Genomic DNA, 25,589 nt, shown 5'->3' on the forward strand with positions numbered 1-25,589 from the left:
AACCTTGAGTGCCAATTACCTCGCCCACTTGAAGTCTTAGAAATTAGGCCCTGAATTAGGCTGAATTAGCACAATAAACATGGATTAATCTGGGAACAAACGTGATCGATAGTCCTAAGAATTCGATGCGGAACATGCTGATACGAATCTAGCCCAATTGCCTAATAAATTAAATGACTATTATTAAAAGTTTCAGTGGGTCCGTTTTCTAATCAGTGCTTATACAACTTGGTGTGGGGCTATCGCAAAGATAAGCCGCTCGTTGAGTAACCCTACCCCCACGAGGAAGTTTTGCGAACATTGTGTGTAATTTGTTTATTCTTTATCAAATACCTAATGAGCGGCCTAGACTGTGCTCAGCACGACGGCTTCCTTGGGCATCAGCAGCACGGAGTTGGCAAAGGTAAGGTCGCTAAAACAAAGTGAATGGAGATTATTTTTGGGTACTATAGAGGATCTAAGACTGGCACTCACTTCTTGCGACGCGCACTCTTGTCGTTCACCACCACATACTGCAGTTGCGTGGAGATGGAAGTGAAGACGGAGTCCAAGTTGATCGACTCGACATCATCGTTGATGTTGACGACGGTGATGTAGGACTTCTGGCCAGCCAGGGAGCTGTTGTAAAGGGATCTTTGAGTATTCAGTTTTAAGGATTAGGGACTAGGATTAGCCTACCGCTTGAAGGCCAGCACATTGGGACCGATGGCCACGACAGAGACATCGCCCTGCTTCAAAGTGGGCTCGTCCCGCAGAGCCCTCAGCTGCTTGTAGACATTCAGGTGGCTGAGAGCGACGCCCCGCTCCTTCTTCACGTTGACCAGCTTGTAGTTACTGGCCACCGGCAGCCAGGTGACGGAGGCGTTGGAGAAGCCGGCGTTCTGCTCGTCGCTCCACTGGAAGGGCGTGCGCACGGGATCACGGGTGAGGCGCTCGAACTCCTGCTCGTTGGACTGGCAGGCCTGCGGGTCCACGGTGTCCTCCCAGCTGATCCACACATCGGTCATGCCCATCTCCTCGCCCTGATAGGTCACGCTCACGCCGGGCAGGCCCATTACGATCATGTTGGCGGCATCGATGCGGTCGGCGCCCAGGCGGGAGCCAATGCGACTCTGGTCGTGGTTGCCGAACACCCAGTTGGCCACCTGGCCGGCGGGCATGTTGTCCAGCCAGTTGTGGATCAGCTCCGAGTAGTGGTAGGCGTCGGAGCTGTAGCTGATCTTGGTCAGCAGCTCGAAATTGAAGGGGATCTGGGAGCCGCGGTGGGTGCTGTTGCCGTAGTACTGCATGAGGATCTCCAGGGGCGAGTAGGCCTCGGTGAGCAGGACGCGGTCGTCGCCGCCCAGCTCGGCGTCGATCTCCTCGATGACGTCGCGGAAGGCGTAGACCAGCTCCAGGGTCTCCGGCTGGTTGGTGGTGTAGATGTGCTGCAGGTAGCTGTAGTCCTCGGGGTCGCTCACCGCCTCGTTCCTGGGCTCATCCGGCCAGTTGCCATCGGCGTCGGCGGGCACCTCGTAGACATGGGGCACTGCATCGATGCGGAAGCCGTAGGCTCCCTTGCGCAGCCAGAAGCGCAGCACGTCCTTCATGGCCTCGACGACCTTGGGGTTGCGGTAGTTGAGGTCGGGCTGCTTGGCGTGGAACTGATGCAGGTAGTAGGCCTGACGACCCTCGTGCCACGTCCACATGGAGCCACGGAACACGCCGATCCAATTGGTGGGTGGCTGACGGATGCCGTTCACCACCTTGCCGGTGTGCCACACATAGAAATCCTTGTACTCCGCCTCGCCAGCCGCGGACCGGATGAACCAGTCGCACTCGTCGCTCGTGTGATTGGGCACGAAGTCCAGGATGATCTTGATGTCCAGCTCCTTGGCGCGGGCCACCAGTGCCTCGAAATCGGCCATGGTGCCGAAGATGGGGTCGATGTTCTTCAGATCGGCCACATCGTAGCCGAAGTCGGCCATGGGCGAGGTGAAGATCGGGGACAGCCAGGTGGCGGTGATGCCGATTTCCTTTAGGTAGCCGAGTTGTTGCGTAATTCCTGATCGAAAGCGCAGGTTAAATACCTTGATAAAGTGATTGCTAAGACCAAAACTCACCAATGAGATCGCCCACACCATCGCCATCGCTATCCTTGAAAGATCTTGGGTAGATCTGGTAGAACTGGCCCGTCTTCCACCAGCCAACCTCCGCCAGCGAGGGCAGCGCCAAAGCCAAAAGGCACGAGAGCACCAGCAACTTGAACATGGCTCCCACTAAATCGATCGATTGCCAATGACCAGAGGGATTAAGCAGTGCCTCTATTTATGCCCACCGCGCCAGTTGATAAGGCGGCGATAAACCACAAGCCATATAGCCCACTATTTCTGATTAGCTCCATGCGGCTGGCAGGTTTACAATCCCCCATTAATGGGTTCCCATGATACGGGGGGCTGTGGAATTTATTGTACCCAATTTCGTGGCTGTTTTTGGCCTGGCTCACGCCCGAAGATCATGAGACAGATTGGCAGGCTAATGAACACCAACTGCATACTCCGATATCTAATCGCACAATGTTTTTTGGATTTCGCAGGGGGGCGGGTGGTAATTTACTAGCTCACTTCTATTGGGCACTAGGCCAATAAAAGTGGGAGACTTGGGGGTTCAAGGCTGTGATAACGTTTTGTCCTGAAATGATTCAATAACTGAATCTTTGTGAGTGTAGGTCATTGGTGAGCAACAGCTGATGTTTTTGTCTACAATGGCTTAAGGTATTCAAATCTTATCGTTTACTCTAATTTGTCCAGTTGTTTACATATATATCCCTACTTCACAATATAAACTATAAGTTCACATCAGCTTGGGGATTTGGGGTCATCCGGGAGAAGAACCTGGCGAATTTCGGTGCCTAGCATATACAACATCAACAACAATATCTCCTATTTTTATACCAGAGCCAAAGGTCTTGTCGTATATTTTCCCCTGGTGGTCATATGGATTTTCGCAACAGTAACGATAAGCCCCTTAGATTATCGCCGTATATAAGAAACCGATTCCAATCGCAACACCCACAGTTAGCAATGACCACTTGGACTAGCCTGTTTTTGCTGTTGGGCCTCGGCCTTCTGGCCGTCGATGCGGCGGCGCCCTGGTGGAAGACCGCTTCTTTCTACCAGATCTACCCACGATCCTTCAAAGACACCGATGGCGATGGCGTTGGAGACCTAAATGGAGTCACTGAAAAGCTGGAGTACCTGAAGGAGATCGGCGTCACGGCCACCTGGCTGTCGCCCTTCCTCAAGTCGCCGATGGCCGACTTCGGCTACGACATTTCCGACTTCAAGGCGGTGGATCCGCTTTTCGGAACCATGGAGGACTTCGAGGAGATGGTCTCCCGCTCCAAGGAGCTGGGCGTCAAGATCATCCTCGACTTTGTGCCCAATCACTCCAGCGACGAGTGCGACTGGTTCCTGCGCTCGGCTGCCGGCGAGGAGGAGTACAAGGACTACTACATCTGGCACCCGGGATTCCTCAACGACGACGGCACCCGCCGTCCGCCTTCCAACTGGGTGAGCGTGTTCCGCGGAAGCGCCTGGGAGTGGCACGAAGGGCGCCAGGAGTACTACCTTCATCAGTTCCACAAGAAGCAGCCGGACTTCAACTTCCGCAATCCGGTGGTGCGCGAGGAGATGAACAATGTGCTGCGTTTCTGGCTGGAGAAAGGTGTCGATGGCTTCCGCGTGGATGCCATCTACCATGCCTTTGAGATCGAGGCCGATGCCAATGGCAACTATCCGGATGAGCCCCGCAACGATTGGACCAACGACCCGGATGAGTACGGATACACCCACAAGATCTACACCGTGGACCAGCCGGAGACCCCTCATCTGGTGTAAGTTAGGATAGCTAAAAGTCTGTCATGAGACTCTATTGAATTTGCATCAATTTCAGTTACGAATGGCGTCAAATCCTCGAGCAGTTCCAGGCCGACAATGGCGGCGACGAGCGGTGAGTAATTCTATTAACGAAACCATAATTGAGGGGTCTGAAAGTTCGTATTATTCAGCATTTTGATGGTGGAGACCTGGTCCCCCATTGAGATCGTCATGCATTATTATGGCAACGAGACCGCCGACGGTGCCCAGATACCGTTCAACTTCCAGCTGATAACCAATCTGCACCGCGACTCCGATGCCTATCACTACGAGTACTTGATTAACAACTGGCTCAATCTGATGCCCGAGGGCAAGAGCGCCAACTGGGTGGTAAGTTTAATTGGCAATTAGTTCAGTTCGATCATCAGAGCTGGAATACAAGATTATGGACTTAACACACTTAATTTTATTGAACAGATTGGCAACCACGACAAGAACCGCGTGGGTTCCCGTTTCGGAGCCGATCGAGTTGACCTTTTCAACATCCTGCTGTTGACCCTGCCCGGCTGCAGCATCACCTACAACGGCGAGGAGTTGGGCATGCTCGACGGCTACGTTTCCTGGGAGGACACCGTGGACCCACAGGCCTGCAACGGCTACGAGTCCAACTACATGGACACTTCCCGCGACCCTGCCCGCACTCCGATGCACTGGTCGGACGAGTCCATGGCCGGGTTCACCACTGGCAAGAGCACCTGGCTGCCGGTGTCGACTGACTATCGCCAGAGGAACGTGAAGACCGAGCGTGGAGTGTCCCTGAGCCACCTGAACGTGTTCAAGCGCCTGCAGAAGCTGCGCCAGGAGCCCAGCATTCAGGAGGGATCCGCCGAGATCAAGGCCGTTAGCAACTACGTCCTGGCTGTGAAGCGGTGAGTAAATCCTTGTCGCAGTACCTTTTGTTGGACAGAAAACCTAACAATTGTTATGGGAAATGCTATATAGAATTATGTATATTGCTGTAGCTTGTTTAATAGCTATCTAAAATCTATGCATCAGTCAAAATTCTTATATTTTTTGGAACATATAAACGAAAACGGAACGGATATACTATTGAAAATACAAATTAGTATAGGTAATATTCTTTTTTGAGTTTGAAACCATCCGTTTGAAAGAATTAACTTATTAATAGCTTTAAACTCTCATTAATTTTTTTTTTTAGTAGCTTAGATAAAAGATTAAACCATAAATACTCATAAAAGCGAAGCGAAACATTTTTTAGAAACAATTTAATATGAGTACTTAAAATATATATTAAAATTTGATATGGTTCTAAACATCTTTTTTTTTTCTTAAAATATTTGAGAAAATATGCTATTTGTAAATTAAGCTTGGAATAATAATTTGGTTTTTCTCTAAAAACAAAGTTTGAATACTTTGTAGGCGTTCTTTAAACTAAATAAGTAACAAAATACATACATACATATATTAAATTAAACAAATATATGTACATATGTACATATTATACCAAAATGCGTATTTCTTGCAGCCACCTGAGAGGCGACTACGTTTACATCTCGCTGTTCAACATCTACGACTCCATCGAGAATGTGAACCTATCCAAGGTGTTCGGCAGCCTGCCCGCCAGTTTCCAGTACGTCCTGGCCACCGAGAAGTCCATCAAGAAGGTTGGCGACCAGTTGTCCGCCAGCAGCGTCACCCTGATGCCTCATGAGGCCATTGTGCTGCGATCCACAACAACGGCTTAGTTTATCGCCCAGTGATTAAATAAACAATGAAAAGCACTATGATTCACTTTAATGACAAATTCTTAAAAACCAATGGGTACCAAGGGACCAATATTCATTACTAGTTATTTGATTTGATAAATCCCTCAAAGCTGTTTATTTCAATGAGATTTTACATATATACATACATATGTATGTATGTACATATATATGAGAAGTGCAAGTCTTAAGTTTATTGAAAAATGCCTAAGAGTGCTACTTGTAGTTGTAAAACGTACGGGACTAGCGTTTGAGTTCCTCTCCCCTGATAACCAATACCCTTTCCCACTAAATCGGCCACCGCACATAACTGTTAACAGTGCGCAATGCTCTCGATCATTATACTCGCGAACTCTCTCTTTTTTCTCGCGATTCTGTGCGCAGTTTAAAAATAAAATATATGGATGCTGCTCATGGACGTAGTGAATATAAAATCTGCTGCTATCAGGGGTTAAAAAAATATATATTTAAACTTTGTAAGCCAGAATATTTACTTGGAATATATGTACTAATAGTAAAAGTAAGATAAGAATTATATTTTATTCCGCCTTACTATAATATAAGTTAATAATAAGCTCTTATATAAAAAACAAAGAAAACCCCCCCCAACTTTGGCAAACATTCGAGTCTGAGCCCATGCTTTTTTCTCTCCCCCACTCTTTGGCATTCATATGAGGATTAATTTTGCTTTGCATTTGTTCGCCAGTCGCAAATCTGTGCCTGCTCAGAGCAGATCTGGATTAATCGGACCGGTTAAGTGCAATATAAGCGGTATAAAATGATTGAACACCGCCTAGAGGCACTGTTTGTGGTACTTCTCCAGGTTATCTGCTTAGCTTGGAGCCAACCCTTTCCCAACTACCATGCTGATTTCGTGAATATCGGAGATCGGGACACCGATCTCAAGTGGTGGCAGACGGGCGCCTTCTATCAGATCTATCCAAGGTCATTTAAAGACAGCAACGGCGATGGCGTGGGTGATCTAAATGGTGAGAAGAGCAGAGAAAGCCCAACATATAGATAGGTATTTACTATTTACTTGCTATGTACATATATCTGTCAGGCATTGCGGAGCAACTGCCCTACCTCAAGGAAATTGGCATCACAGCCACTTGGTTGTCGCCCATCTTCACCTCGCCCATGGCTGACTTTGGCTACGACATTGCCAATTTCACCGAGATCGCACCAATTTTTGGTACCATGGCGGACTTTGAACATCTGATGGAAGTGGCCAAAAAGCTGGACATAAAGATCATCCTGGACTTTGTGCCCAACCACTCGAGTGACGAGTGCGAGTGGTTCCGGCGCTCTGCGGCGGGTGATTCCGACTTCAAGGACTTCTATGTGTGGCATCCTGGTCGCATGGAGAACGGCAACCGGCATCCGCCCTCCAATTGGATCAGTGTTTTCCGGGGGAGTGCTTGGCAGTGGCACGAGGGTCGTCAGGAGTACTATCTCCATCAGTTCGTAAACAAGCAGCCCGATTTGAATTATCGCAATCCAAAAGTGCGGGAGACCATGAGTGTGAGTATCGTTTGTTTCCTCTTTAAAAGTTAAGCGAGAACGGAAGCTAGCTTCGGCGCCTAAGCCGATGTTGTAATACCCTTGCAGATATACCGAAAACTTATAGATGGGGCTCGAAAAAGTTGTTGAATTTACTGCTCGCAGATTAAATTCAACCCCAACTATGAATGCGCTATTGTTTTGAATGTAATTTGAGTATATATTTCTTTATTTTTCTTAGTATGATAGTTAATTACAAAACTATTACTTTATCTGCAAAGATATAAAACCACATTTTTTTTATAATCATACAAATTTAAGCAACGTTTTGACTGCCACTTTATCGCAGAACGTTTTGAGATTTTGGCTGGCCAAGGGCGTATCCGGTTTTCGCATTGATGCGGTGCCCCACGTGTTCGAGATAGCGCCGGACGCTCAGAACCAATACCGCGACGAGCCGCGCAATGATTGGGACAACGACCCCGAGGACTACGGCTATCTGCAGCACATCTACACGGTGGACCAGCCGGAGACCATTGACCTGGTCTACTCGTGGCGAGCGGTGCTGGACTCATTCCAGCGGGAGCATGGCGGCGAGGAGCGCATCTTGATGGCCGAGACCTATTCACCCATCGATATCGTGATGCAGTACTACGGCAACGCTACGGCGGAGGGCGCTCAGCTGCCGTTCAACTTTCTGCTGATAAGCGAGCTGACCAACTCGTCGAATGCCCATGCCTACGAGGGAACGGTGCTCAAGTGGCTGCAGCATATGCCAAAGGGTCGCACAGCCAACTGGGTGGTAGGTAGTCCATTACTATAATAAGGGGTGTTGCTTTTAAGGTGTTGCTTTTAAGTTGTTCAAAAATTGTTTGAAACACTTTCTTGAACTTGAGAACGTTTTCAAGTAGATCCAAAAACAAATGACAGAGATAAGCAAAAGACAAAGAGCATTGATAGACAGAAATTCTCTAGCATGCTAACTTAAAATTTTAAACCCTTCTTTTAAAATGACATTTTTGAATTGGTGACTAAAAACTAGCACTACTGCATATTTAATGCATAAAATTGTTTTCTTTAAACGTTGATTGCCAGCAATTTTTTACAAAATTCATATTTTAATATATTCCTTGTTTAAAGTCTATTTTTATTTCAATTTGTATGACCTCAAAACAAATTCATGAAAGTTAATTTACTTAGAATATTTTTTATTAAAAAAAGGTACCAAAATGTTTTCAATATATGAACTTTATTGTATTTAAAACAATTCGCGCCCTGCAATAATATTTGCAATGAAAATACCTTAATTTCCCCCACAGTTAGGCAACCACGACAAACCTCGAGTGGCTTCCCGTTTGGGCCGCGACCGGGTGGACATGCTGAACATGCTCACATCGACGCTGCCCGGCGCCAGTGTCACCTACCAGGGCGAGGAGCTGGGCATGACCGATGTGTGGATCTCGTGGAAGGACACCGTGGACCCCTCCGCTTGCAACACCAATCCGAGCATCTATGAGCTGTACTCCCGCGACCCGGAGCGCACTCCCTTTCAGTGGGCCGATGCCCCGGATGCGGGATTCAGCAACGCCAGCAAGACTTGGCTGCCCATCGGCCTGGACTACAAGCTGGTCAACGTGGAGCTGGAGCGGCAGAAGCCCCTCAGTCACCTGAACGTCTTCAAGCAGCTCTGGCAGTTGCGGAAGCAGTCAAACACCCTGCAGCGCGGTGAAACTGAAGTGAAGGCCCTCAGCGATGCAGTGCTGGCCGTGAAAAGGTAGCAGATAAGGCGACTTGGATTGTGTTCGGTAATAACAATTGTTTTTCTCAGATGTCTCGAGCATGACTCGACCTACTTGACCCTGCTGAACATTTACGACGGTGTGGAGAGCATTAATCTGCAGCAGAGCTTCCCCGACTTGCCATCTCAACTCAAAGTTGTGCTGGTCACAGAGCGATCTCAATTCAAAGTGGGGTAGGTTGTTATAATGCCACTTATTTATTTTAGATCCTCTCTAAAATACCCCTTTACCCCTTTCAGCGACCTCATCAACTCTACCTCGTTGCAACTGCAGCCCAAGGATTCGCTGATCCTGGAGACCAGCTCCTCATATTATAGTTATGCCACCAATGGAGAAACTCGCTTTCTGCCCGTCCTGGGAGTTTATCTCTGGGTGGCTCAAGTGGCCCTCTATCTGAGCGGCCGATGAGTTCCCACCCAGCTAGCTGGTAATGAATAACTCACAATAAAGTCAAAGCACTTGAGCACTTATCGGTGGAAAAATCTCTGGGGGAGGCGGTCTATAAAAGCGGGTTCCCACCTGTCAGTGGATCAGTCAGTCATGGCGTGTTTGAATAACTTTATCGTGGCGGTTCTCCTCCTATTGGGTCTACGGTGCGCCCTAGGACGAGCGGCAGCCGTGGATGTGGATGACCTTGAGAGGGCCGCCACCAGCACGGACACCACCAGAGACTGGTGGCAGGTGGCGCAGTTCTACCAGATATATCCGCGCTCCTACAAGGACTCCAATGGCGACGGTATCGGCGACCTGCAGGGCATCATTTCCAAGCTGGACTACCTGAAGGAGATCGGCGTGACGGCCACCTGGCTGTCGCCCATCTACAAGTCGCCCATGGCGGACTTTGGCTACGACATCTCCGACTTCTACGACATCCAGGACGAGTACGGCACCCTCGCCGACTTCGATGAGCTGATCGTGGAGGCCAACAGGCGGAACATCAAGATAATCCTGGACTTTGTTCCCAACCACTCGAGCGACGAGAACGTCTGGTTCCAGCGGTCGGTGAGACGGGAGAAGGGCTACGAGGACTACTACATGTGGCACGATGGCTACACCAATGCCACCACTGGGGCACGGGAGCCACCATCCAACTGGCTGCAGGCCTTCCGCGGCAGTGCCTGGGAGTGGAACGAGGAGCGGCAGCAGTACTACCTCCACCAGTTCGCCGTCAAGCAGCCCGATCTCAACTACCGCAATCCCGCCGTCGTGGCCCAGATGAAGCGCGTGCTGACCTACTGGTTGGACCGCGGAGTGGCCGGGTTCCGCATGGACGCGGTGCCCTGGTGCTTCGAGGTTCTGCCCGACGCCGAGGGCCGCTATCCCGACGAGCCGCTGAGTGGCTACACGGACGACCCGGACGAGTCGGCCTACCTGAAGCACATCTACACCCAGGACCTGCGCGAAACGGTGGAGATGGTGTTCCAGTGGCGCACGCTGCTGGACGACTACCAGCGCGTCCACGGCGGCGACACGCGGGTCATCATGGTGGAGACCTACTCGGGCCTGGACTACGTCATGCAGTTCTATGGCAATCGCACCACCAAGGGGGCGCAGATGCCCTTCAACTTCCAGTTCATCACTGGCGGCAATGGCGACAAGAACAACACTCGGCTCAATGCGGCCGGCTTTGTGAAGATCATCAACAGCTGGCTGACGCAGATGCCCGCCGGACAAACGGCCAACTGGGTGGTGGGTTACGTTCAATAGATTCCATCTTCATCAGATCTTACCAACAATCCTTTGCAGATGGGCAACCATGACCAGCGGCGGGTGGGCAGTCGCTACGGCGAGAACCGCATCGATCTGATGAACATGCTGCAGATGTTCCTGCCCGGCGTGAGCATAACCTACCAGGGCGAGGAGCTGGGCATGACGGATCTGGACATCAGCTGGGAGGACAGTCGGGATCCGGCGGCCTGCAACTCCAACTCGCAGATCTACGAGCAGTTCACCCGCGATCCCGCGCGAACTCCCTTCCAGTGGAGCGACGAGGACAACGCGGGATTCTCCACGAACGCCACCACCTGGCTGCCCATCAACCCGAACTATGTGACCGTCAATGCGAAGGCGGAGAATGCGACGAGTGCCAGCCACTTGAGCCTGTACAAGCAGCTGGTGGAGCTGCGCAAACTGAAAACCCTCCAGTTGGGCGCCACTCGATATGCGAGTGTGGGTGACAATGTGGTGGCCATCAAGAGATCTCTGAGTGGGCAGGCCACCTACGTGCTGGTGGCCAATGTGCTGGACACAGCTGTCTCCGGACTGGACATTTCCAGTGCCGTGCATGCCACCGGCAGCTACAAGATCAAGCTGCTCAATCCACAGGCCAAGGCCACAGTTGGGTAAGTCCCAGGCACTCTTAAATTAAATTTCGTAATAACTTAACCATAACCATCATCCACTCCTCTCATTAGTGATGCCGTTTCGCTGAGCAACTTGTCGCTGGAGCCATACGCAGCCCTGATTTTGGAGTCTGTCTAGGGTTTACATAATCATAAGTTTGAAAAGAACAATACATACATGGTGTACACGAAGAACATCGATAATGTGGCTTGTTATATGGGCACATAAGTCATTGGGGCGAACGACATTGGAAAACTTTTCAATTTTAAGGTCGTGTGCTGGGCCAACTTATTATAAATTATTAGGGAACTTTGTCCTGGCTCAAGAGTCGGAGGCGCTTGGCAGGGACTGTTTGGAGAAGGGCGGGAGCAGCAAAAAGAAATTCCATTAGACGTGATTGATAAGACACACAAATCACGCATACGCAACGTTGCTGCCACGCAAAAGGCAAAAAGCAAAGAGCACAAACCAAAGAACCACAGAAGGTGTCTCGGAAATGAGGCAAACAGCAGCGAATGTGCGTGGGCGTTCGCTTTTGCGTGTGGGTGTGGCTCTGGTATACGTACTTGACAGGACACTGGTTAGCTTTTTAATTTAGCCATACAAATTAAGTGCAATTTGGCAGAAAGACGAAAGCAGCACCCTTTTTTTAGTTCGCACTATCATAGCCCCTAAAGCACCCGCCGAAAACAATTTAAATCGCTTAAAACAGAAGTGCTGCATCATCATCCACAGTGGGGCAACGCAAAGCGAAAGTTCATCAGGGACAATTGTTCTGTCATCGAGGGGCGCCGTGCAGGATTAGTGGTCAACCACCCCCATAAACGTCAGCATCATGCCCTAAAACAGACAGCTACGTGAGAGCCCTTCAAATGAGCCAGTGCCAACCCGTTCGGCGCCAGTTATGAGCCATGTTTGCGGTGCAATTAATGAGCGGCCAGCGATAAAATGAACTTTCAGGTTGCCGCATCACCTGGCCAACTCGTCCACGGGCACGTGCCAAATCAGAGTCCACAATACAGAGAACGCAGCTCGTTAAGAGCCGAAAGTCCGAAATCAAACTCAAATATTACCCTCGCATTATTAATATGCAAACGTTGTCCGTCGCCTCGAATACGTAACTAAATGTGCAAGGATGTTTTGTGCGGGATGCTCGGCATGCTTCCGGATTTTCGGGGCACGAGTCCTCGCAGATTACAGCCAGCTTAATGCGTTTTAAAAGTTTTCCAATCGGAAGGGGAGCCAACTTTTGTCCGACCTGCGTAAATCTGGGAGAATCATCTTAAATGTAATCATTTGCCGTGCCCTCGTCAAACATTGTGGCTGAGTCTCTGTGGGAAATTAACTTCATTATCTGAACGAAACTGAAATGCACAAAAGGCAGAAGGCTTTTTGTCCGTCTGCCACCTGGCCTCCGACTGGAGGGCTGTTTGTCCTGCGGTTTTCATTTTCACAATTTCATACACACTTTTTACATTTTTAAGGTTTCTGGTCACGTGCGGCAGGGGTAAAGTGGCCCAGCCACTCGGAGCCGTGTCTGTGACCTTTTTAATGGGCTAACGGGTCACGCAGCCATTTACACGATGCCACTTTACTCATTTTTGTGGCCCAGACGCCACTGGGTGCTAATTTTTCAGCTTCAAAGTGAAATCGAACAAATCGAATGGGTCCGAGATTATTTAAAGGGGGGAATTATTTTGTAAAGATTTTGTGCTCTTGCTGCGAAATTCAATCTCGTTACTTTTCTCAAGCTAATCGCACGTGAAATCCACTCGAATCAGGTAATTACCCGACCTCACTGAGCATTAACGGAATTGTTATTTTAGACGGACTTTCCTTTTTGCTTTCGTTTTCTAACCCCACTCAAGTTGGCCACAAGAAGTCGTGTGCGTGTGTGTGCGGCGAAGCAAGTTTCCATAAGCCAAAAATCTTTTGGGATTCTGGGGCGTATACGTGATGCCAATTACCATGTGTAAACGCAATTTAATTATTTATAACGCAATTGAAGTTCCGCTTTCAGCTGCCCTCTTTTGGGGGCTCGAGTAAATACTGCAGGGTTGTTTCACAATTTCCCAAGATTGGTAATAAATCTCGCTATGGAAATTGCCCTAGCTCTCTGGGTGAAACTCATCAAGCCCCCCTCTCGACGGTCTCGACGGTCTCGACTTCAAAGAGCCCCAACGATGCTGGCGGCCCGAGCTCGGCGTTTTCTAGGCCCAGTCCCTGGTCGTCGTCTGTATTTACATTGTGTAACATACATTCTTCGACTCTAGAGAACACACACACTGTGTAAAACACCAAATACTTAGCAAAAGGGGCCGGGCACTTTTGCTTGACTTTAATTTGTGTGTAAACACTTTAAAAGGCGTACCCATTTCCCCGAACGGGAATCAAAAGAGTAGGCCGGGCACTTGAGATTATCTCCCCCTTCCCCCCAATGGGTTGGTTTCAGGATATGTGCGGTCTTTCTCCGGTGGAGTGGTTTGTTTGTCTGGCTTTTCACTTATATATTTATTTATGCAAGCCGCGGCATATTTGCTTTGAGCCGAAGATAAATACCGATTGAGTGGCCTGTCTCAGTATGTTTGAAGTGCGTCGGATGGGAAATGGCATTTAGTCGAGCCGGGAAGAATTGCTGCCGCTCAATAGCAGGGCCTCGCCGGCGGCCAGACTCAGTCCGGTGACCTCGAACAGTGCGCTGAAAGGAGGTGAGGAGGTCAGAGTGATGGTCAATATTGGGACGGACCCCTGGCTTCTCACCCCTCCGATTTGGCCGACTGCAGGCTGCGTATGAGGAGCGTCAAGTGGGTGGGCAGCGTCTTGTCGAAGTCGTATAAATTCACAGTGACACCCTTGCTGGCAAAGTTGGCCACATAAATTATGGATGCAGAGCCGGCCAGGTAGCTGAAATGGCAATGGTGTCCCACTTTATGGCGAGTACTTGAACGAATTCTATGGACCACGCAGCTCCTAGTTCATAGCTTGTGGAGAAGAATCTAATTTGGTTCGCCACAGCACTATTTCACTGCATATTGTCGGTTTTTGGTCTTCAGGTCCATTAGCATAAAAAAAATATAAAGATTCGAGTGTAAATTAAAACTTACCGCTTTACCACAAACACATTTTCGCCGATAACCCCATATTTGGTGGATCCGTTCTGCAGCGTCAGCGAGGACTTTCTCAGCTCCACCAGCGACTTGTAGATCTTCAGGTGGGAACGCTGAGCGGCTGTCTCCGTTTCCACATTCACCGTTTGGTAGTCCGCCGCCAGCGGCAGCCATGTCTTCGGCGCAGTGGAGAACCCGGCATTGGTGCCACTCGTCCACTGGAAGGGAGTTCGCGAGGGATCGCGTGTGAACTGCTCATAGATGTCCGAGTTGGAGTTGCAGGCCGCCGGGTCCTGGGTGTCCGCCCAGCTGATCTCGCCATCGGTCATGGCCAACTCCTCGCCCTGGTAGGTGACACTGGCTCCGGGGAGAACCATCACCAGCATGTTCATGGCATCCGCATTGGCCGCTCCATAGCGACTGGCCGCCCGTCGCTGATCGTGATTTCCGATCTGAAGTAGCATGAAGATGGTTCTTAGATATTGATCACAACTAAAAAGGCTAGATAGGCTTTGCAAAAAAAACCATTTTACATAATGTAATGTCGGTTGCATTAACACTTTCAGTTCGATCGCGTTAACTACTTTTTTAAAATGGTGGGAAGTAATATATTATACGAAATTCGGTACACATATTCAAGTTATCAGGTTCATTAAAATAATAATACATTTAATAATGCAATATAAAAAGCGCTTCTAATGCAGGATTTAATTCGAAATTTTTTTGTAAACGTTTTGTGAAGAAATGTTAATTTTTTTATCTTTTCCGCTTAATTGACTTTGAGATGAAATAAATTTGTCACCAGTTGGCAGAAATTAACACAGTTAAATACTCTCAAAAATTTTTAACGAGATTGAAACATAGTCTAAGGAAATGATTTTTAAAGATATAATGTATATGGTCATATTATTGGAATGGCCATATTATTCGAAGAAATAAAACAATTAATAGAAAACTGCTAGTACTTGGTCCGAAAAACTCATTTAACCTTAATGTGCCCAACTTACCACCCAGTTGGCCGTTCGTCCGGCAGGCAGATTGTCCAGCCAGTTGTCCACGGCAGTCTTGATGGATCCCGCCGAGAAGCCATCGCTGGCCAGAACCGTGATCAGGTTGAAGTTGAAGGGCAGGTGAGCACCAGCCACCGATCGATTGCCGTAAAACTGCATTGTGTAGGCGGGCGGGGCGTAGGTCTCGATCAAGAGCACCCTCGTGTCGCCACCGTGGATGCGTTGGTAGTCATCCATCACCACGCGCCACTGGTAGGCCATGTCGATGGTCTCCTGCCGGTTCTCGATCAGATCGCTCTTCAGGTACTTGCGGTCCTCCACGTCCTCCGTCAGCCCACTGACCTCCTCGTCGGCATACTGCCCAGCTGCATCCGGCTCGATCTCGAAGAGCACGGGCACGGCGTCGCACCGGAACCCGGCCACTCCGAGGTCCAGCCAGTAGCGCAGCACCCGCTTCATCTGCTCCACGACCAGGGGATTGCGGTAGTTCAGGTCGGCCTGCTGCACTGCGAACTGGTGTAGGTAGTACTGCTGCCGCTCCTCCCTCTACTCCCAGGCGCTTCCACGGAAGGCCTGCAGCCAGTTGGAGGGTGGTTCCCTGGCCCCGGTGGTGGCGTTCACCTTCCCGTCGTGCCACACGTAGTAGTCCTCGTAGCCCTTCTCGCGATTTACCGACTTCGGAACCACTCACTCTCATTGCTCGAGTGGTTGGGCACAAAGTCCAGGATGATCTTCAAGTCCAATTCGTTGGCCCGCTTTATGAGAGCCCTGAAGTCATCGAGAGTTCCATACTCCGGCTGGATGTCGAAGAAGTCGGATATGTCGTAGCCAAAGTCCACCATGGGGGAGGTGAAAATGGGCGACAGCCAGGCAGCCGTGACACCCAGGTCCTTGAGGTACTCCAGTTTTCTGGTGATGCCGTTCAAGTCCCCAATTCCATCGCCATCGGAGTCCATGAAGGAGCGCGGGTAGATCTGATAGAACTGGGCATTTTCCCACCAGTCCTTCGTGGCAGTGGCCGACGTCGTGGTTTCACAGGCCCAGTTTTTCTGAGCCAGGATAACCAGTCCACAGACCAGTAGAATGACTCGTGTTCTGTGCATTTTTATTACTCGATAGAAAGAGGAGCTAGTGCTGTGGCTTTTATACAATAAAATGGGTTCCCGCTTCGGATTAGTGGGGCTTAAATGATAGCCCCACATCGAGTAGTTGAAGCATCAAGCAAAACACTCGAAAAACCACTCCAGCTGGAAATTTTCCAATAACAGTTCCGGGGAATGCAATGTGTGCGCCCAGTGTGGCCCAACCAAAACATTTCCATTATGAGGGCTTATCTAACCGACTGAGTGGAGTGTCTATAAAAGAGCGCGCAACTGCCGCCTGCTCAAACACTAAGTTTTATGCTTTGACCGAGGCAATGGAGCTGCCAACGCTCTTACCACTCCTGATTCTGGCCATTTGGCACTGTGAGGGCTGTCAGCTGCACAGCTCCGCCAGCGAAACGGACAAGGACTGGTGGCAAACCGCCCAGTTCTACCAGATCTACCCGCGCTCCTTTAAAGACTCCGATGGCGATGGTATCGGCGATTTGAACGGCATCACCAGCAAACTGGAGTACCTCAAGGACCTTGGGGTCACGGCTGCCTGGTTGTCGCCCATTTTCACCTCCCCCATGGTGGACTTTGGCTACGACATATCCGACTTCTTCGACATCCAGCCGGAGTATGGAACTCTCAATGACTTCAGGGCTCTCATAAAGCGGGCCAACGAATTGGACCTGAAGATCATCCTGGACTTTGTGCCCAATCACTCGAGCAATGAGAGTGAGTGGTTCCGGAAGTCGGTCAACAGGGAGAAGGGCTACGAGGACTACTACGTGTGGCACGACGGGAAGGTGAATGCCACCACGGGGGAGAGGCAACCGCCCACCAACTGGCTGCAGTACTTCCGCGGAAGCGCCTGGGAGTGGAACGAGCAGCGGCAGCAGTACTACCTCCACCAGTTCGCCGTCCAGCAGCCCGATCTCAACTACCGCAACCCCTTGGTGGTGGACCAGATGAAGCGGGTGCTGCGCTACTGGCTGAACGAGGGCGTGGCCGGGTTCCGATGCGACGCCCTGCCCCCGCTCTTCGAAGTGCTGCCCAATGCTGAGGGACAGTTTCCCGACGAGGTGCTCAGTGGGGCCACCGAGGACGCGGAGGACCGGAACTACCTGACCACCACGTACATCGAGAACCAGCCGGAGACCATCGACATGGTCTACCAGTGGCGCACCGTGCTGGACGACCACAAGCGCATTCATGGCGGCGACTCGAGCGTCCTGCTCATCGAGACCTACTCAGCCGCCTGGTTCAGCATGCAGTTCTACGGAAACCGGAGCACCGAGGGAGCCCACTTGCCTTTCAACTTCAACCTGATTACGGTGGTGGAGCAGAAGGGCCTAAGTGCCAGCAGCGTGCTGGAGGCGATCGACCTGTGGCTGAAGAACATGCCGGCAGGTCGCACGGCCAACTGGGTGGTAAGTTGGGGACAATAGGTGCTGGGTACAAGTCTAAGCCTCCTGTTACTCCAGCTGGGGAACCACGACAAGCGCAGGGCCGCCAGTCGGTATGGAAAGGAGCACATCGATGCCATGAACATGCTGGTGATGGTCCTGCCCGGGGCCAGTGTCACCTACCAGGGCGAGGAGATCGGCATGACCGATGGGGAGATCAGCTGGGAGGACACCGTCGATCCGTGGGGCTGCAACTCGAACGCGGATATCTATGAGCAGTACACCCGCGATCCGGAGCGAACGCCGTTCCAGTGGACGGGGGGCACGAATGCCGGGTTCACCAACGGGTCTACCACCTGGCTGCCACTGGCGGCGGACTACGAGACCGTTAACGTGGAAGCGGAGTTGAGCGACGAGCGGTCCCACCTGAAGATTTACAAGGCACTGGTGGCCCTGCGGAAGTCATCAAAGACTCTGCAGAACGGGTCCACGAAGTACGCGGCCATTTCGGAGGATATATTCGTAGTTCAACGGTAAGTATTGCAATTAGATCTGTTACTGATTGTCTTATATTCACATTACCTTTCGTAGATCCCTTGGAAACTTAGCCACCATTGTGGGTGTGGTTAACTTTGGAACGGTGGCCAAAAGTGTGGACTTGAGTCAGTTCGACAAGAATCGTACCGAGAGCTTGCAGCTTCTCATCAGAAGTATTGACTCCACCAAAGTAGAAGGGTATGTGGAACAAATAGATTTTATACACATTTTCCTCCATTAAATATTTGATTTTTTTCCAAACAGCACTCGTTTTGACCCAAAAACCTTGAGCCTTGATCCCGCGGAAGCCTTAGTTTTAACCACTGAATAAAAGTCGATTTCTTTAAATGGAAAGTGTGTTTGATTCTTTGATATTATTCTTGCTTTATTCGTAAATACACATGCAGCCAAATAACATTTAGCGTATTGTTGTGTCAATAGTATAATATTAATAACTATACATCAAGTAACTAATTCGAAAGACATTTAAATCTTGGATGTTCCATGGGCTTCTCGTTAACGATTATTTACATTGAACACACAGACACGGAAAACAAATATATTTCGCTATTTTGTACCCCATGATTTGGCTAGACACGATTTGCATTACTTGCGTTCTATAACAAACATTTAACTATGCATTTTAAGAGATAGCTCATTTCAAGGTGAAAGCTGCACACAATTAACATTAATCTGTATTCACATCAAGGTTGAACTACAATTAGAAGTTTGTTCGTAATTTTACTAATTTATGTACATCTTGGTTGGACAACAATTAAATCTACCATGTTGATGGGCTCAAACAACACAATAAATGCAATTGTAATTGTTCTACCTAGCTGCTACATTGCAAAGGGGCTGGATTCCAGCCCTTTTGGAACATATTTGCGCCCTGGAAAATAAACCCCTTGTTACCCAGTGCTGACTGTACAGTGCTTGCCTTAATTAGCCTATGAATAACATGTTCTATTCAAATAGTATGTAAGTTTACTTCGTTTGTAGAAAACACATTTTTGAAATTATATCACATTTTCACTTTTTTGGTTTCTTTCGGAACGCCTTGAAACAACGCTTAGAAAACTAGATAAGCTTAAGAGGTAAACGCTTAATAATAGTTTAAGAATGACAAGTTATCGTTAAATGTATATCTTTTGGTTTTACGCTGACGTTGAAAATGCGAAAAACACATTGGTTATTGGGAAGATTTTGTGAAAGATTTTCAAAAAGCGGACTTTTGTTTGGGACATTGCTTAGTCAGTTCACTCTGGCCTCAAGTGTGTCTGTTAGAATCTGGATATACTCTTAGGTGCCACACAAATATTTTCCGGTTCTGCTCAAATCGGACCTCCATTTATCATTACCGACTAGCTTTCATAGCTACAACTTGTTGCTGGCAAACTATAAAAAAATAATTCGCATAAATAAACAAAGCAAAATTTTTTGGACACCTTATGATACAGAAATAGAATTCATAAGCTAAAATATGTAAATTAAATTTGATCAAGTAAAGGTTTTTTTTTAGTAAATAGGGTATATTATTTTTTGACATCTTAGTAAATAATGAAATAAATAATTGGGTTAAAGCGCTCAAATTAAAAATTGAATTATTAAACCAAATGACTTAAGCAAATTAAACTAATGTTTTTTTGCTAGTTTTTAGTTGAAATAAAGTGGCTAAAAAATGTCCATTTAAATGGTGTTCTGTAATCTTACGAGAGGCTACTAAAAATATTTATGTGGCACGGCTGCCAGTAATAAAGTCTCTTCCTGGCAGGCACTTAAAAGAGTCGGCCTTCGTTGGCTCCTTTGCACAGACACTCAACTTACGTATTGTTGCAAGGAATCTCTAATCTCTGATGGCAGCCTAAACGGGAATGGCAGCTCGCTTCTTTGCCGCACTACTGCTGCCCGTGCTGCCGGTATCGCTGGAAGAGCTCTGTGTTGCAGGTTGCTGCTGCTGCTGCTGCTGATGTTGCTGATGCAACTCCGCTTGCTGTCGCTGCTGCTCCTTCAGCAGCTGCTGCTGCAATTGCTGTGCGTTTAGCTATAAGTTTGTTTGCAAAACCGGCGGACGTTGGCTTCCATTGCCATGGCCATTGTTGGCCGGCACGGATGCGGTTTCCAACTCAGTGACACTGCCCCCCGCCAATGGAGTTGTTATTGTTGCCGCCAGAGCCTCTGTTGTCGTTTCGCCAGTTGCCACTGTTGTTGTTATGATCGCTGCTGGGCCGCTTATGTGATTGTTAGCCGTTGTGATGGCGAATGCCACCACCGGCTGGCCATGTTGCCTCTGATTGATTTTATTATTGTTGGCCACCACTTGCTCTGCTACCTCATCGCCATCGCCATTGCCATTGGTATTGCTGTTGCCATTGCTGTTGCTATTGCTATTGCTGTTGCTGTTGCTACTCCCATTGCTGTTGCTATTGCCGTTGCCACTACCCTTATCGGTGGGCGTGGTCGTGGCCGTTGTGGCATTGTTTGGCACATATTGATCGGCATATGGTATTTGATTGTACGCATTGATGTCCAGCGACGTGATTATGCTGGATATCGTCTGAGTGGCCATCTCGCACAATTTCTTCGTCTTTAGAGAGTTTTCTGCAAATTGTGGGGGGCGGATAACTTTAACAAACTTTAACCAGTTAAAAGATAAATAATAAATAATTTCAAAGCTTTTATTCCTATTAAATATGTCAATGGGAACATTAATCAATCTTATTTTTGATGCCAAATAAAATAATATGGCCTTAATTAGTAATTTGTTTACCATTTTGGCTTCTGCTTTATACATCACCTATAAATTGAGCATTTTAGCATTTCATGAAGCGATTACATATATAATTTTAGTTTTTGCTCTGGAAAACACTAACAAACTAAGCTGTAAAGTAGCTTTTCAGAAAAAATGGAGGTGAGAAAATCATTTAACATTTCAACAACATTTTCTCACGCATTTATTATTTAAAATAATTTATACTTTAATTAATTAAATCGTTAATTGAAGTAATTCAATTAAAAAAATTCCTCGCTTTAACCATTTCAATCAACTGCAAAGTACAATTAATAGTTTGAAACGAATTATAATGAATTAAATTGTGGTAATTGCAACTAACTTTTAATCAGGTGATTTATTGATGGATTTTTATTGCATATAGTGCCAACTAATTTTTCTTCTTTAAAGGATTTTAAATAATTTATATGTTTGATTGGTGTCTCTGTGAAATTGATGCGGGAAGTAATTAGCTTGCTGCTATTTTCCGACTAACTACAAATGCTAGAATGTATTATCCCACTCACCTGTGTTCGTGGGCGTGATATGCTTCTGGATCTTCTCCTCCTGGGCACAGGTGGCGGCGGTCACCACGGCGGCGGCCATCATGGAGGAGGGTCCTGTTCCGGCGGTGCGGTGCATGTTGCTATACCGCGGCGGCATCATGCTCTGGCGCACGTTGCGCTCGGGGCGTATGAGTATTATGTACAGCTGCAACGACACACGCGTACGTTCGAGTGAGAAAATCAGTGTGTTTTTCCAATTAGGCTAATTTCCCGTATCCACCTACGAGCCAGCGGCGTATCAGGCATTAATCATACGACCCATTGTATGTAATGGCCGCTTGGAAGCGATATCCAATTTCGTTGCCCCTAATCTTATGGTTTTCATTAGAAGTCAGCGCGTGACCTGCCACGCCCGCTACCAAGTTCCAATTCCCAACCGAATCCGATTGTCATTAGCCATTTCCCAATTCGATGGCCAGCAGTTATTTTGGGCCAAAACAAAGGCCAACGACTCGAGTTAGTTGCTTACACAGAAAGGAAAAGTAAAGCCTCTAATTTTAAAGTAATACTTGCGAAAAGTAAATATAATAATTTATTATTAAAAACAAAAATTTTCGTTTAAATAGAATATTAAAATGGATGCATAGAAAAACATAATGGTGCGCATCACCCAAATCAACCGACTAAATTTAAGTAAAATGGTTTTTTTTACCTTATCAGGAAAACCAATTAAAAAAGTATTTTTACCTAATTATTTAAACTTAAAGATTTTTTCAAATTATCCTTTGATGTTTTCTTTTATACTCAAATTTACCTAGCTAATTTGCTAATAAACTATGATGAAAGGCAAGATATACTAAGTTCTACTCAATAGAGAAGCTCTTAACGTTGTAATCCTTTTTGCTTAGACTAAAATATTTCAGATATCGTAGGAGCTTCAACGTTTTACTGCTACTAATAATATTTTTTGAGGTCATAAGCAACCTGTGTGGTAAAACAATTAAGCATTGTTTACAGTGCTCGTTACGTTCCAATTTTCGTTATGTTACGCAGCGTTGTGTAACGTAGCCTGTACGGCCGCACGGTCATTTCCGCCGTGCTTTGACATTATTTGGCTGCCATTTGGACGCCGTTTGTTATTGTTTTCAGCGCAAACAAACGCGGGTAGTAAGAAAACAAACAAACTGAGGTGAAACCGGACGGCGAAGAGACGGTTGGCAGTCGTCGGAAGTCGAAATTGCTTACCACCTCGGGGCGCCTTTGTCCTCCGGAAGGAGGCGTGCCTGCTGGCACCTTTACGGCCGGGCTTTAGTTTGTTGCCTCTTAGTCCAGTGATCCCCAGTCGCTTTGTGGCATGCCGCATTCATGCCAGCCTTTTATTGCCCAGGCTCAAGCAATTGTAAATTGCATTTTTATGGCTCAAGGTGTGCGGTGCTCGTGGGTTCGTGTGTTCGTACTATGTCCACGTATCGTACAGTGTGTTTTCCCTGTCGCCGACTAGCCGTGCATTAGGTGACATCCGATAGCGGACAGTTGGCCCGGTTAGCAGCCACTGCGACAAGGAATATGCTATTCGGTCCGACATATAATAATAGCCCCTGTGCTGAGTGTTTATGGTCCTCCGGCTCCCCGGGGCTTTGTGCCACTTTGCACCCGGAATGTGCAGACAGTGTCCGTAAAGTGTTGCTATTCATGTTGGTTTTGGGTCCTTTATGTACGATTGTTTGAGCTTTGTTCAATTTGCAATCTGAATAACTATTTTTACCTCCTTGTCTTTAAATGTTATGTGCTCTAAGGAAGAACCTGTCTTTAAATTATACATTCAAACAAAGAACAATATTTAAGGAACACTAAATTTATTTAAACACACTCATCTAATGGAATTCCTTGATTGCTTATTTGAAATGTGATCCTTTCTAACATCATATATAATTTAAACAACAAAAAATACTTTTTAAATGCAACATTTTTAACATAATAACCGGAAATCAATATTATAATTTTAAAGTTTTTACACATAATACGAGTTTGAATATTGGGTCATTTGATTTTGATTGTCTTCAAGCAAGCTTCCCTCGTGATGTCGCATATCAGATTAAACAGCAAGTAACCCGACATTCTCCTGCTGCATCATCTAGTACATAAACTTAAACGGCTGTCTATATTTGGCTTGGCTTGCAGTTTGCTTGCTTCTTAATGGCTAATAACAGGGATTATTAAAAATATGGTGGCAAGGGGAACAGGGGATAGTAACATAAAAATAGCAAGTCGACAAGAGGATAAGATCAGGACCAGTTCAGCTTCCTCCAAGGACTTGGCTTGTTGACATTTGAACTTGTTTCTCTGTTAAACATAATGAAATGGCAAAGGACCCAAGGAGGAGTAAACGTTAAAAACAATATGGTTGGCGACACATCGCAAACAGTCCTCTAGGCCCCTATCACCATTCGTCTTATTGCATTTTAATGAACCACTCGTCCTCATGCCCCTTGTAAACGGTATAAAGTGGAATTAAAATGGCCCATGGCAGCTCGCTGCACTCAAAATCATATGACGAGTTGCCAGTGAAATTCGCAATTATTAATGCATAACGCAATTACCAATACTCGACCTGGCCACCAATTTGCGAGGAGCGCAGCTGATGGTGGCCCAGCCCATCCACCACCAATTATCACAACTTACCTTGGGCGAAAAGAGACATGCGATGGTCACGCTGGCGGACAAACTGATGGTCACGGACATACTGGTGATGCGCAACGGTACGTGGTTGGCGGTACCGAAGTAGAGCGGCACAAACGCCAGCCAAATCACGCAGGTAGTGTACATGGTGAAGCCTGTAAAAGGTAAAATACCATATATATTTAAATGTTAAGAATATTATGAAAACAATATTCTTGATTTTGTAAAATAATTACATTTCAATAATAATAATTATTTCATTTCTCTTAATATTCATGAAGCAACTTTTTTTGCATTCCTGAAAAAAATATGGTTAAATGACACCACAACGTATAATAAATATGCATGAAATGCATTTTTATAAGGTAAATTAAATGAATCAATTAAATTCTTCTTATGTTATACATTAATAAATTTGTTTGTGCAAGCAATTATAGTGATGCTATTATGTGGATTTTATTTTGATTTTACACAACCTTGGTTTACTGCTTATTTTTAATGAAACACTGTCGAACAAAATGACCACGTATAGCGTGTCAGTGAATTATTCAAAGGTCATAGGCAAGCGTAAGAGATGTCTTTAATAGACACATTTTAATTATACTTGTTAAATTTTATTAAGATCTCTGCTAGACTTAGCCAATTATGGGAAAATACTGCGCTTCTTAAAATAAAAATCTCAATTAATTACCAATATGCTTCGACTCGTTGAAAGCCTCCGGAATCTTTCGTGTGAGCACCGCGTAGACTGTGCAAATAACAATCAGGAAGATTGGATACGAGAACGCAATCATGTAGGAGGCGTCGATGTAGGAGTCACAGACGAGTAAATTATCCTCGCGTGTGGGATAATGATGCATGGCATGTGATGGTGCAATTACCATCCAAACGCCGTTGATGAGTATCTGAAAATGGTATGAATAATGAAATTGCGCTGCCAACCGCATTCCGCATCGCACATACGCCCCGTGGGCCGATGCTCAAATCCAAACTCACCTGCACACTAACGAAGCAAGCACAGATTACCAACTGGGACTTGGGACTTATGAAGGAGGGCCGCTTGGCGGACTGTTTGCCCGCTTTAAAGATCCGTGCGATGCGATTCGTTTTGGTCAACAGTGCAGCATAGACGACCGTGAAGCAGAAGCCCACACCGAACCTGTGGGGAAATTGGGGACAAAGTTCACACTCCGCTCGCAT

At 47.3% G+C, this 25,589-nt stretch overlaps 7 protein-coding genes across 11 annotated transcripts in view; 4 read left to right on the forward strand and 3 right to left on the reverse strand.

Annotated features, from left to right (window-relative positions):
* Positions 1-271: 271 nt before the first annotated feature.
* On the reverse strand, positions 272-2,290 carry LOC128256885 (maltase A3). Its single transcript, XM_052987589.1, has 4 exons — positions 2,103-2,290; positions 679-2,044; positions 475-618; positions 272-412 (listed from the first exon to the last, which is right to left on the reverse strand). Exons 1-4 carry the CDS (start codon positions 2,248-2,250, stop codon positions 346-348), a joined length of 1,725 nt encoding a protein of 574 aa, XP_052843549.1. The 5' UTR covers positions 2,251-2,290; the 3' UTR covers positions 272-345.
* Positions 2,291-3,037: 747 nt separating this feature from the next.
* Positions 3,038-5,665, forward strand: LOC128256883 (maltase A3). Its single transcript, XM_052987587.1, has 5 exons — positions 3,038-3,874; positions 3,934-3,990; positions 4,049-4,247; positions 4,335-4,786; positions 5,404-5,665. Exons 1-5 carry the CDS (start codon positions 3,063-3,065, stop codon positions 5,621-5,623), a joined length of 1,740 nt encoding a protein of 579 aa, XP_052843547.1. The 5' UTR covers positions 3,038-3,062; the 3' UTR covers positions 5,624-5,665.
* A 691-nt stretch (positions 5,666-6,356) lies between these two features.
* Positions 6,357-9,413, forward strand: LOC128256880 (maltase A3). The gene is made up of 6 exons (XM_052987584.1): positions 6,357-6,630; positions 6,705-7,165; positions 7,494-7,946; positions 8,464-8,918; positions 8,973-9,116; positions 9,183-9,413. Exons 1-6 carry the CDS (start codon positions 6,420-6,422, stop codon positions 9,349-9,351), a joined length of 1,893 nt encoding a protein of 630 aa, XP_052843544.1. The 5' UTR covers positions 6,357-6,419; the 3' UTR covers positions 9,352-9,413.
* A 48-nt stretch (positions 9,414-9,461) lies between these two features.
* LOC128256882 (maltase A3) lies at positions 9,462-11,480 on the forward strand. The gene is made up of 3 exons (XM_052987586.1): positions 9,462-10,632; positions 10,690-11,285; positions 11,358-11,480. Exons 1-3 carry the CDS (start codon positions 9,484-9,486, stop codon positions 11,422-11,424), a joined length of 1,812 nt encoding a protein of 603 aa, XP_052843546.1. The 5' UTR covers positions 9,462-9,483; the 3' UTR covers positions 11,425-11,480.
* A 2,101-nt stretch (positions 11,481-13,581) lies between these two features.
* LOC128256881 (maltase A3) lies at positions 13,582-16,624 on the reverse strand. The gene is given in 5 exon segments (XM_052987585.1): positions 13,582-13,984; positions 14,047-14,190; positions 14,391-14,845; positions 15,401-16,083; positions 16,086-16,624. Coding segments are annotated over 5 exon segments (1,887 nt in total). The 5' UTR covers positions 16,606-16,624; the 3' UTR covers positions 13,582-13,899.
* Positions 16,625-16,775: 151 nt separating this feature from the next.
* On the forward strand, positions 16,776-18,849 carry LOC128256879 (maltase A3). Its single transcript, XM_052987583.1, has 4 exons — positions 16,776-17,921; positions 17,976-18,430; positions 18,489-18,632; positions 18,699-18,849. The coding sequence occupies exons 1-4, from the start codon at positions 16,821-16,823 to the stop codon at positions 18,763-18,765; spliced, it is 1,767 nt and encodes a 588-aa protein (XP_052843543.1). The 5' UTR covers positions 16,776-16,820; the 3' UTR covers positions 18,766-18,849.
* A 118-nt stretch (positions 18,850-18,967) lies between these two features.
* LOC128256875 (metabotropic glutamate receptor 2) overlaps positions 18,968-25,589 on the reverse strand; it is a 91,001-nt gene continuing 84,379 nt past the window's right edge. For 4 of the 5 annotated variants that reach the window (XM_052987574.1, XM_052987575.1, XM_052987576.1 and 1 more), the window contains 5 exons: positions 25,386-25,548; positions 25,081-25,294; positions 24,393-24,544; positions 21,732-21,915; positions 18,968-21,035 (listed from right to left, as the gene is read on the reverse strand). In XM_052987574.1, the coding sequence (XP_052843534.1) occupies positions 20,479-21,035; positions 21,732-21,915; positions 24,393-24,544; positions 25,081-25,294; positions 25,386-25,548 (1,270 nt within the window). In that variant the 3' untranslated portion in view covers positions 18,968-20,478. Of the gene's footprint in view, positions 21,036-21,731; positions 21,916-23,743; positions 23,911-24,392; positions 24,545-25,080; positions 25,295-25,385; positions 25,549-25,589 lie in introns of those variants that run through there. The other variant, XM_052987577.1, reaches the window with a different exon arrangement.

This window comes from Drosophila gunungcola, assembly GCF_025200985.1.
Source record: "Drosophila gunungcola strain Sukarami chromosome 2R unlocalized genomic scaffold, Dgunungcola_SK_2 000030F, whole genome shotgun sequence".
NCBI lineage: Eukaryota > Metazoa > Arthropoda > Insecta > Diptera > Drosophilidae > Drosophila > Drosophila gunungcola.